Source organism: Neltuma alba, unplaced genomic scaffold (assembly GCF_004799145.2).
Source record: "Neltuma alba isolate B1F8T4 unplaced genomic scaffold, ASM479914v2 tig00004377_pilon, whole genome shotgun sequence".
Classification (NCBI taxonomy): domain Eukaryota; kingdom Viridiplantae; phylum Streptophyta; class Magnoliopsida; order Fabales; family Fabaceae; genus Neltuma; species Neltuma alba.
In genome coordinates, this window is record NW_021633681.1 from 12,543 (window position 1) to 24,624 (window position 12,082).

The following is a 12,082-nucleotide window of genomic DNA, read 5'->3' on the forward strand; positions in this document are numbered from 1 at the left end:
TCCATTAATTTGTAATGGTAGATGGCAGAACTAATCATCCATTGAGGGTAAAGAATATGATTACTCGGACTGTCATCTAATGTGCTGATTTCTTACATGAGAAAGATCATGATCCTAAATGCTATACTTGCTTCAAATTAAAACCGGTAAAAACACAGCATCTTAACTGCTCTCTCTCTCTTGTCTCCTCTTGTTTTGTAAATCATAAATCTTGGTTCTTGCCTTTTTGGATCCAAAAACACTCAATATGGAAATCATTGGCAAAGTCTTGGCATCGTGAACCTTTTCACATTGGCAAATGAAAATCATCCGGAAATTCCGCTTCCGTGAATAATTACTGGCCTCTAATGGCCCACGCCTTTAATACCCCTATCTTTCTAATTTGGTCCTTTTCCCCTTTTGCCTTTTATTATCAGCTTTATTCTGCATGTGAAATGGAAGACATTATGATATATTACTGCTCATGAAATGTTTCAGTTTTGTAATTTTAATATTTTACAAAGAACATAAATTGGCTTTTTTTTGGGGGGGGGGGGAATATCATATATAAACAATAGAAAGTACTTCTCGTTTCATTTAAAACTTAAGAATCAGTAGGAAAATAATAGTAACAATAATGAGAAGGGAAGAACAGGGAAGATGCGGTTGTAGCGTTAGAGGTCCAACCGCGTGACAACTTTATTTAGCTGAAGCCGTGAAGACGCACGCAGAAGCATTGGGCAGGAAGATGGATATGCCATTTCTGAAACTGCTATCCTGCTTTCTGCTTCTCTCCTCCTTCGATCTGGCTTCTTCTGAAGTTGACAGCCCTGCTTACTTTGACCACAACTGCACAACCAATAAAAACTTCACTTCCAATAGCCCCTACCAGTTCAACCTTAACACTCTCTTCGGTATCTTGTATAAAAAGGCCGCCGGCGGTGATACTCCCGAATTTTTCAACACCAGCTATGCCGACGTCGTATATGGCGAGTTCATGTGCCGAGGTGACGTCCCCATTCAGGTCTGTCGAGATTGCGTTCAGGATGCCATAAATCGAATAGCCTCAGAATGTCCCTACAACAAAGAGGCAGTCATCTGGTACGACCAGTGCTCCCTCCGCTATTCCGATCGTTCTTTCTTCTCCACCCTCGATCAACTGCCTAGAGTTAGCAGCCGGTTGGTGGACGTGGTCCCGATAACCAGCTGTACTCTTAACCCATCATCATCATGCAGCCAGATTCCATCCCATCCATATGACAGAAATCAAACAAGGATGGAGGACGTGAGGCCGACAAGGAATAATTCAAACCCAGAGGCATACGCAGAATTAAATAAGACGTTGAATGATGCGGTGGTGGAGGCAGCAACGTCAGGTGCCAAGAAATTTGCAGCGAAAGAAGCAAACTTTAGTGGGGGATCGCTGTACACTCTTGTACAGTGCACGCCGAATCTGTCCCAACAATTCTGCAGCAAGTGTCTATATGGCATCATGAATCTTCTTCCAAAAGAAAATACTACACGCAGAGGAAGAATTCAGAATCCGAGCTGCGGTTTGAGATTCGGAGAAGACCGATTTTATTACAAGGGCGACCAGCCTCCCTCCACTGCATCTGAAGGTGATGTCACTATTTTCTTTCTTTGCTTTTCTTTGCACGGCATCAAAAGAAAAACAAGGAGAAGAAGATGAGGAGAAAGAGATTCCCTTCACGTTTTTCAATTTTCAATTTATTATTTATGTGTTTTTTCTTTTAATTAAGTCTTTAATTTAATTTGCTTTATTCATTAACTCTTGTATAAAAACTAGAAATGCTAATAGAATAAAGTTATAGGAGCTAATATTACTAAAAAAAATAAAATTAAATGATTTAATTGAGAGAGAAAAACATATATACCAAATTAAAAATAAAAAAAGAATAAATATCAATACCGTTTTCCTCTTCTCTTTTAGGGAATGCACGGTAACTATTATCATCGAGACCCCACGAAAAGATATTGAAAAGCTTTTCCATATGGTTTTTCTGTCACCGTGTCACGCGTTCTTTTCAATCTCACATTCCAACATTAAAGCAATCAATTTTGATTTTCATAAAAATTACATAATTTGTTACCCACGATAACTTGGTGTTTTTGTGGGGATTGATTATATGTTTGCTTAGTACTCCTTCAATCCTTATAAGACCTAATTAAAGAGTTAACATTGATTTTATATATAAGATCTTATCAATTTTTTTTCAAATTAATTCTGTTGATATTCTCCTCACAATAATTAAATAGGAGAGGGAGGAAGAAAATTAAAAAAGATACTTAAAGTGTTTTAAAAAAATAGTATTAATTAATTTAATCAATATTCTTAATCTATTAAAATTAGTCAATTATATCTCACATTAAGGATAAGAGGAGTATTAAATTTAGGGATAATTAATCTTCAGGTCCTTATAGTTTCATCTGATTTTTAATTAGGTCCTTATAAAATTTTTTCTTTTTATCATATCCTTTTACTTTCATGTGTTTTTAATCAGGTCCTTCTATTTTTTTTTCTTTTTATCAGGTCCTTATAGTTTCGCTTATTTTTTAATTAGGTGCTTTGTAGTTTTTAAAAAATTATTTATTAACTTTATTCTTTAAAATTAATTTCATTTTTAAATTAATAATTATATAATTGGACAAAATAATTAATATAATCATTTAGTAATTAATAAATAATCAGAATAATAATTATACTTAAATATAAATTATTTATAATCATATTTTAATTTTAGAAAAATTTATTATTATAATTTGAATTTTATAATTATAAAAATTCGAATTGAAAATAAATAATATATTTGTTTAACTAAAAATTTAAAAGAACATTAACATAAGATTGTTACAATAATTTATTATTTTTAAAATTTTATTATTTGTAAAGTAAAGAATAAAAACTACAAGGATCTAATTAAAAACAAAGTAAAACAATAAGGACCTGATAAAAAGAAAAAAAATTATAAGGACTTGATTAAAAATACATGAAAGTATAAGGACCTGAAAAAAAGAAAAAAAATTATAAGGACCTAATTAAAAACCAGTTGAAACTATAAGGACTTATATATTAATTATCCCTTAAATTTATATACACGCAAACTTTGAATTGTTGTTACTGATTTGCATTTTACAAACTAAGGATTAAAGTCAAAGGAGAGATACATTTTTGCGAATTTATTTATTTAGTTAATTTTGGTCATTTTCACTGGAGGGAGACTCAACGCGTGTTTGAAGACATACCTACAGAAATAGCAGAAGCTTTTGAGGTTGACAAACAGGCATGGACCTGGAAGGAGGCGGGATGAGCTTTTGACTTTTCTTTTGGTCTTGGTTTTTATTTGATGTTTTTGGGCTTCGGCCCCTTTCTGTGCCCAAAAAAAATGACTTAATCCTGAACAATTTGTTTCTGTTGTTAAACAGGGCTTGGACGTCCTGATCTTACAGGCAGCAACTGCTCGACCACCGAAGCCGACGATCAGTACCTAAACAACCTCAGAAATCTCACTCAACAACTCTCCAAGGCATCCAACGACACCAAAAACAAAGGATTCTACAGCACCAGCGTCGGAAACAAGCCGGACACCATCAACGGCCTCTTCATGTGTCGGGGAGATGTGCCCCTTGAGCTCTGCCATGAATGCGTCAATGAGGGAATCGAGCAACTAAACTTTTCGTGTCCCAATTCAAAGGAGGCTATCATATGGTATGATTTGTGTATGCTTCGCTATTCCAATCGCTTTTTCCTCTCTACCCTGGACACACTGCCTGTATATACAAAACCCGGTGGGGATATGCTTGAAAACGAAACAAAGACCTTCAATCGGCTGTTAGGGAATACATTGAATGATCTAGTGGCGGCAACGACGAACTCATCAGAGAGTGTAGGAGTGAAAAATTTTGAGACAAACACAAAATCCAGCGATTTAGAGTTGAAAACGTTGTATACTCTTGCACAATGTACTCCAAACCTGTCCAGCCAAGACTGCAGAAAATGTCTACAAGGTGCTTTGCAAAATATCATGTCATGTTGTTCTGCAAAGAAAGGAGGACAGGTCATGAATCCTAGCTGCAACTTGAGGTTTGAATCGTACATATTTTATAATGACAGTAAAAATGTTGTTTCGGTGCCACCTGCGTATCCCCCAGATGATACAGGTCCCCCAGGAAATCCAGGTAAAGTAATTGCGATCTAATCATTTTTCTTACAGAGATATAGTTAACTAAATGCAAATTGATATTCTTAATTCGCTCTCAATTTTGTGCTCACAAATCTTCTCCATTTCTTGTCTGTGGAATGTACACACCCATTTAATTTACTCAGGAGAAGATAACGACCACTCACGAACAATTATAATAGCGGTGGTGTCTGTCACTATTGGCTCAATCATGCTCCTTTGTTTCGGCTACTATTACTGGCAGAGAAAAAGGAGCAAGAGCTATAAGGAGATTCTGAAGAAAAACTGTATGTATGCTTTTTTTTTTCTTCCCTTGAAAAAACAAGAAAGAAAACTCAGTCAACTGTGAGAAAAACTATGTTGTTGTAGTGTACTTACCTTGAAATGTACCTATATCTATAGTTGGAAGTGAAGGAGCCATGTTAGAGTCATTGCAGTTCAATTTGGCAACAATTGAAGCTGCAACAGATAAGTTCTCAACTGAAAATAGAATAGGCAAAGGTGGATTTGGAGAAGTCTTCAAGGTAACTTAATTATGCGATCAAATCCACGTGTGTGCTTGTGTATATCATTAATTGCAAGTATTTCCCACCCCCTCATTGTCTGACTATTTATGATTTCAGGGCATTCTTCCCGATGGCAGCAAAATAGCTGTAAAGAGATTGTCAGAAAATTCTAGTCAGGGCTTATTAGAATTCAAGAATGAGGTTCTATTAATTGCCAAACTTCAACATAGAAACCTGGTGGCACTATTAGGATTTTGCCTGAAAGACGAAGAAAAAATACTTGTTTATGAATATGTTCCCAACAAGAGTCTGGATTACTTTTTATTTGGTTTGTCTCTCCATTTTTTTCAATTTTTTTAATTCATACACTACCTCTAGTTCTAGTTATAAGACATTGTTTGTAGACTACAAACGAGGTCTTATAATTAGGACTAAAAGTAGTACTATCTATTCTTTCATTACTCTTGGAGGTGAATGTACCTGTCATTCAATTCAATACTCATAAAGTAATTTAATTATGAATAGGTTCACAAAAGCCAAGAACGTTAAAATGGCTTGAGTGTCATAAAATTATAGGAGGAATTGCTCGAGGAATTCTTTATCTCCATGAACATTCACGTCTTAAAGTAATACATCGAGATCTCAAACCTAGCAACATATTGTTAGATGATGAGATGAATCCAAAAATTTCTGATTTTGGCCTTGCAAGAATGGTTGGCATTAATGAAACTAGGGGAAACACAAATAGAATTGTTGGAACATTGTAAGTTCTTTCTCTCGTTTTCTTCTATTTTTGTCTTTCTCTAGAGGTACATGTGTATCTTGCATGTGTACTTTGCTATTGAATTTAAATACTAGCATAAGATTTTGCTCAAATTGATTGGTGCTAATATTCTAAGATATATTGATATATTTATTTGTTATTTTATATATTTATTGCAGGGGTTATATGTCTCCAGAATATATTAAGTTTGGACTATTTTCTGAAAAATCAGATGTTTTCAGCTTTGGGGTGATGGTTTTAGAAATCATTAGTGGAAAGAAGAATATAAATTCTCATCGTCAATATCCTGAATCTCAATATGCTGATGGACTATTAAGTAATGTGAGTATGAAACTTTCAATTTTTCTCAAATAATCATCTCATACCTTTCGTCGTGGTCATATTTACAAGCATCAAGGCAGTCATTGGAGCTTATGTTAACAATATTCTATAATCAAATTAATAGCAGGGGCCCTATTTTGAATTAATGATTTGACATAATGGCAGGCTTGGAAGCATTGGAGGGACGAAAAATTGATAGAGATGTTGGATCCAAATCTGACGGAAGCTGGGTCACACAGTGAAATAATCAGATGCGTCCATATCGGCTTGTTGTGTGTTCAAGGAAATCCAGAAGTAAGGCCTTCCATGAATGAAGTTGTTCAATATCTAAGTAATGATTCAATTCAACTACCAATTCCTCAAGAGCCAGCATTCTTCATACATAGTCAAATGGAACCAGTAGCAACCACTACAAGTATGGAGGGTCAGCTTGCCAACCACAATCAATATTCCATCAATGAAATGTCGAAGAGTACACTATTTCCTCGTTAGATCGGAGTAGATCAGACTTCAACTTTTGTTTTTCTCTACTCTGGGAATTGATGGTTTGTATTTTGTTTTTAAAATATTTGTGCAATAACAATATAAATTTGACCATTTCAGATTTGGATTTGTTTTTGGCCCCTTTTTTCTTCTGCCATCCATTTAAGAGGCTCTATCTTTGTATTTAATTTGTGCAATACTTTTATCTCGTAGATACCAAACAGAGCATCTGTGTTTAAAAAAAGCAGAAATAAAAGGATTGTACTGGTGAGGAAAAAATTCACTCAACGAGACTTCATTTGTAGAGCATGATTCTTTACTTACAAATCAATTGGTAAGCTCCATTTGACGATTGGGAAAAAAAAAAGTTGCTCTGGAAGTGACAACTGAGTTAAATAATTGCTGTGATATAAAACAATTGTAGCCAGGCACAAAGGCTTTGCATTTGGATTTTCTTGCATGCAAAACAACCCGACGATGTACTAATCACTTCATTATATAATCTGAATTAAATATTTATCCTTGAATCCTATATCTCTGACAACTTTTCATCCCCCCACCGATTACAAGCCTGTAACAATTAAGTCTAGCTAATTATTTTAATCATCACCCTTTTATTGGAAAATATATTATTGAATAATAATATCAACATTACCATTTATGTTGAATCTCATCATTTGGGTACAATAACATAAAAATACTTGTTCTCTGAATAACAAGGTACCAAATTGAGTCTTGGTGGCAAAGGACAAGATGAAATAAAAGCCTCATCCTACCGAGGATAGAATTCACTTATAGACATTTCGTTAGTAGAATCTTTACTTTCAGTATTAATAAGCTCCATTTGGCCCTCCAGAAAGAAAGCAGGTTCTTGTGGAAATGGCAATTGAAGTGAATCATTGCTAAGATATGAAACAACTGTAGCCATGGAAGGCCTTGCTTCTGGATTTTCTTGAACGCATAACAACCCAATTTGGATGCACTTGTTCACTTCATTCAACGATTCACATTCACTTAGATTTGAATCCAAAATCTCTAATACCTTTTCTTCCTTCCACTGATTCCAAGCCTGCAACAATTCAGTAAACTTAGCTATTTTAATCACCACCCTTTAAATACCTCACACAATATGTTAAATAATCTCTCTCAAGTTTGAGACAATTGCATAAGAAATATTAGTGTAATAAACACATTACAATAATTAACTTACATAGTTTAGGAGGCCATGAGATTGATAAGGAGAACTTGTGATCTTCTTTCCACTAATAATTTCTAATACTATCACTCCGAAACTAAAAGTATCTGATTTTTCAGAATATTGTCCAAACATTACATATTCTGGAGACATATAACCACTGAAAAATAAAAATGTCAATCATAAGTCTTTTTCTGGTAGCTAACAAGCAACACATTTGGACATTTCAAATGGGAAAAAAAAATGAAAGACGAACTTTTATGTCCGCTTATCATAAAAGCTTATTTTTATTTATTCAACCATACCATGATAGAGGTAAAAGAGTTTGAAGGAAAAACCTTATAACTTACTATGTTCCAACAATTTTTTTGGTATTTCCTTCAATTTCATTGAATCCAACCATCCTAGCCATGTCAAAATCTGAAATTTTTGGATTTATTTCATCATCTAACAAAATATTACTAGGTCTGAGATCACGATGTATAATTTTAACTCGAGAATAGTCATGAAGGTAAAGAATTCCTCTAGCAACTCCTCCGATAATTTTGTGACGTTCCTGCCAATTTAACACTTTGCTTTCTTGAGAACCTATACATATATAAAGCTATCGTTAATGACTAGACTGACAAATTAAATAAAGATAATTGAAAAAAAGTAATTAACTTTAGCATATATGAGAGAGCGAATGTCAAATGATTAATAACAGTTAAAATGAGTTTAGAAGAGTCTAACCAAACAGGAAGCAATCAAGACTTTTGTTGGGAACATATTCATAAATGAGAATTTTCTCTTGCTCTTCTATGCAAAATCCCAGCAAGGCCACCAGATTTCTATGCTGGAGCGTGGCTATTAGCAAAACTTCATTCTTAAATTCTTCTGCTCCTTGGCCAGAACTTTTCGAAAGTCTTTTTACAGCTATCTCTTGGCCATTTGAAAGAATGCCCTGAAGTCATAGTTGATTAAATTAAACAGGAAAACAATATAACCAATACTATAAATATCATCATATTTACACATCGATAGCATTTCTCACCTTGTAAACTTGTCCAAATCCACCCCGACCTAAACTAGTTTGCTTTGAAAACTTATTTGTCGCTGCTTCAATCGTAGCCAAACTGAATTGCAGAGGCTCTAAAGTGTTGCTTTCGCTTCCAACTAGACAAATAAACCAAGATATTAAAGCATACGAGAAGTATCGCCACTCTCCAACTAGCTAGACAAACTGTGTGAGTAGTGAAGAGATGGAATGAAAATTACTTACAGTACTTTCGCATGAGAAAAGCCATACGTATCTTCTTTATCTGATTCTTTGATAAATAGTAGGCGAAGCATAAAAGTATCATAGCACCAACAGGAGAAGCCACAGCTATCAAAATAGTCCTCAATCGCCTTTTCCTTTTTACTGTATATAGAATATTTCCGCGTCTCAATGTCACTCCTTATCACCATGTCTCTAAATAATTAGCGTATATATTGAAGCTAGAGCTAAAAGCCATTTGAGTCTTTATTAACCTCCAAGCAAGTCAATTTTTTGAGTCATGTGTGAACAGAATCCAATATGAATCATTTGAAGTACCCCAAACTGGCGTCGGCGGAACACCAAAACGCAAAATCGGCAAAAGCGAAGTTGTTTCTGCTTTTCGCATTCGCATATGATTCTCTTCACTCATGATTCGAAACTGAGTTGCAGGGACCGGCTTTTCGTGGATATAAAATTTATTAAGTAATTTAAATGTTAAAATATTTAAAATAAGATTATTACTTTCAGCGAATAAATGCTTCCCCTATAAATTTTCGTCTTCCTCCCTTGATATTTTAAAATATCTCAAATACATATTTTTCAGAAAAAATACGTTTAAACTTCTTAATAAGTTTCGGGGTCTTTATTTTATGAACAAAATGATACGCTATTTAATTTCTACCTTTTACTTCCATCAAAAATTAAAATTATTTCTTTTACTTCTTTGACTCTGTCCTCAATCTATATATACGTATCTTTCATATACCCAACAAAAAAATCTATAAGAAACTAAATCATTAATTGGTCATGAGCATGAGACTTTTGAAAACAAAATTTTATAATTAGATGGAAAGTATATATGTTTTTGTAAATAATATTTATAGTGATTTATTTTTTGTTGTCATTTATAGTAATTTCATAGACGAATAGTCTCCTCCCACCTCCCTACCCCTCAAAAATTTTTAAAATAACAATAATTTTTTTTTTTTGTGGGTATCATACGAGTCACCGTGTGCGCGCATTTATAAGGGCGAAGAGATTCCCTGTTCTTCTGCTTTAATGTCGTGTTCTGAAATAACTATTTTGGTCCCAAAATCAGCGTATGTAATTAATCTTTTTCGTGAATAGATTTACTCTAATTTAGTTAATTAGAAAAAAGAAATCAGAAAAGCATGTAATTATGAAGCTTACCAGGATTTGGAGGAGAAAGTAGAGCCGGAGGAGGCGACAGCGTTACTGGCCGAAGAGGCGTTGAAGAATTAAAGAACTGATACAACTCATAACGAGCGAGGCAACTTGGATATAGCACTCTTCCTCCGATCTTCCCATCACAACACCATCTGAAGTCCCCAATCACTCCGCTCAGACACCTTCTGCAATCCGCCGACGAAAGGTCAGGCGTGCACTGAACCAGAACGTACAGAGTTTGAAACTGTACCGTCACCGCGTTCGTCTTAAACTTCTTCTTCATCACGGCAGACTTGGAAGCCTCATCCGCCGTCTGGTTCATAATAATCGTCAATACGTTCATGAATCCTGCCTGATTCGAGACATTGTTAGGGTTCAACATTCGGAGTCTAGGCCTCGTATTGACGGTGGAGAAGAAGTTGCGATCGGAATAGCGAACCAAGCATTGATCGCGCCAGTTTACGGCCTCCTTCGAAAATCGGCATACGGAACCTACCTGTAGGGTTGAGTTAGCTACGCAATGGCGGCATATGTCTTGGTTGACGTCACCCCGGCACATGAAGAGGCCGTATATGGTCTCGCCGCCGCGGCCAACGGTGGTGTTGTAGAAGTCGAGGTTGGCGGTTTTGTTGGAAGTTAAGGAAGAAAAGAGAGTTTTGAGGTTAGAGTCGAAGGTACTATTGGCAGTGAAGTTACTGCGGGTGGAGCACTGAGGGTAAAGATCATTACGACCTATGACTTGAGCAGAAGAAGAATTGAAGAGGAAGCCAATGAAGAAGAAGAGTGACAAAATTATAATGTTGAAGGTCATGACAATTAAGGGTGAAGGGTATGTTATTGATGGCGTTTGAGATGAGGATAATGCTTTATAGTTTGAGTTTAATTTTATGATTAAGTGAATTTTGATGGCAAGTGGGCCGCCGGAGGAGCAAGGGCATCGTAATGGCAGCGAAAGGGGGTCAGTTTAACCGATGATGATACAGACAAGGTTGACGCAACTCAAAGGCCAAGTCAAGCTTTGCTTTCTTATCAGGTTTCTTTCAGTCATCTCGGAAGGAAAAATGAGTATTCCAAAATTTTCTACAGTTTTTGTTTTAACTAAAGATCTAGAAAGATTTTTTTAGATCATCTATAGCTATCAATTTCATGGAAGCGCACACAGAAATTTTTAAATTAATACTCCCAAAGATCAATAAAATACAGCCAACATCTTTTTTTTTTTTTTTAAACCAGCAACATCACTTGCTCGTGTCATTCTGCGGATCCAAATAAACCAAAAGATCAATAAAATACCGCCATTCAAAACTTTTATTTCAATAAAAACTCATAATAAACCAAAAGCGATTTTTTCTCACCTAGTTATTTTTCCTTTAACTGTTTATACATTATATTATATCATAGAAAAATACAGGAAAACCATCCTATCATACCCAGTTTTTACCATCTCATTAATGATTTATTACAAATTGATATTGTCTTCGTACGTATTTAATTAATTCATATTATAAAGATGTAATTCATTCTATTCTCTGTCTTTTAATGATACCCTTTTTTTGTTCATTTTCCAAACATAATACCCAATATTCATTCATAATATTGAAATAGTTACATTAATATGTGTTCATTTTCATCTGATAATTAGAAAAATTCTTATTTTCCCAACTATTTATCACACGACTTTCTTAATTAAAGCGTACATACACGGCAGTTGACCTCGAAAATCTTTTGAGAATGCTCCAAAGCCAATTCAGCTTGACCAGCAAATGAAATAATATAGCTAGTGCGGAATTATATAGTCCATCTTTAATTTTTTTTATTTTGGGAAACTAAAAGAAAATGTTGTTTTGAATATTAGTTAATGGCACATCCTAATTAGGTGTCATCCAAAAAGAAGGCTCCAAAGTCTATCCAACTTGATCCGATAGTCCATCCTCAAGTTTTTTATTTTGAGAAATAAAATTAAAATGAAAATGTTGTTTTCAATGACATATAAATGAGCAATATTAATTAGCTAATGGCACATCATAAGGTATCATCCAAAGAGAAAACCCCAAGACTTGTCATCTACACGACATTATTAATTATATTGAAGCACACATACATCGTACGCATCTGCCTAAAAGATATTTTGATAAGATGGCTCCAAATAAAACCAATTCAGCTACACACGCCATTGAAATTAAATAA

General features: G+C 34.7%; 2 protein-coding genes across 5 annotated transcripts; one reads left to right on the top strand and one right to left on the bottom strand.

Annotated features, from left to right (window-relative positions):
• The first annotated feature begins 298 nt into the window (after positions 1 to 298).
• Positions 299 to 6,412, top strand: LOC114744538 (cysteine-rich receptor-like protein kinase 10). Of its 4 annotated transcripts, none has more exons than XM_028932707.1 (8): positions 302 to 1,598; positions 3,424 to 4,167; positions 4,325 to 4,465; positions 4,581 to 4,702; positions 4,802 to 5,012; positions 5,210 to 5,447; positions 5,627 to 5,789; positions 5,955 to 6,412. In XM_028932707.1, the coding sequence occupies exons 1-8, from the start codon at positions 728 to 730 to the stop codon at positions 6,279 to 6,281; spliced, it is 2,817 nt and encodes a 938-aa protein (XP_028788540.1). In that variant the 5' UTR covers positions 302 to 727; the 3' UTR covers positions 6,282 to 6,412. The 4 variants fall into 4 exon arrangements, with proteins under 4 accessions (XP_028788541.1, XP_028788542.1, XP_028788540.1 ...); XM_028932706.1 differs by having other exon boundaries at positions 305 to 1,598; positions 3,424 to 4,176; XM_028932708.1 differs by lacking the exons at positions 5,210 to 5,447; positions 5,955 to 6,412 and having other exon boundaries at positions 299 to 1,598; positions 3,424 to 4,176; positions 5,627 to 5,783.
• A 457-nt stretch (positions 6,413 to 6,869) lies between these two features.
• LOC114744547 (cysteine-rich receptor-like protein kinase 10) lies at positions 6,870 to 10,706 on the bottom strand. The gene is made up of 7 exons (XM_028932720.1): positions 9,899 to 10,706; positions 8,729 to 8,869; positions 8,501 to 8,622; positions 8,200 to 8,410; positions 7,818 to 8,055; positions 7,483 to 7,627; positions 6,870 to 7,341 (listed from the first exon to the last, which is right to left on the bottom strand). The coding sequence occupies exons 1-7, from the start codon at positions 10,704 to 10,706 to the stop codon at positions 7,045 to 7,047; spliced, it is 1,962 nt and encodes a 653-aa protein (XP_028788553.1). The 3' UTR covers positions 6,870 to 7,044.
• Between the last annotated feature and the right edge of the window lie 1,376 nt (positions 10,707 to 12,082).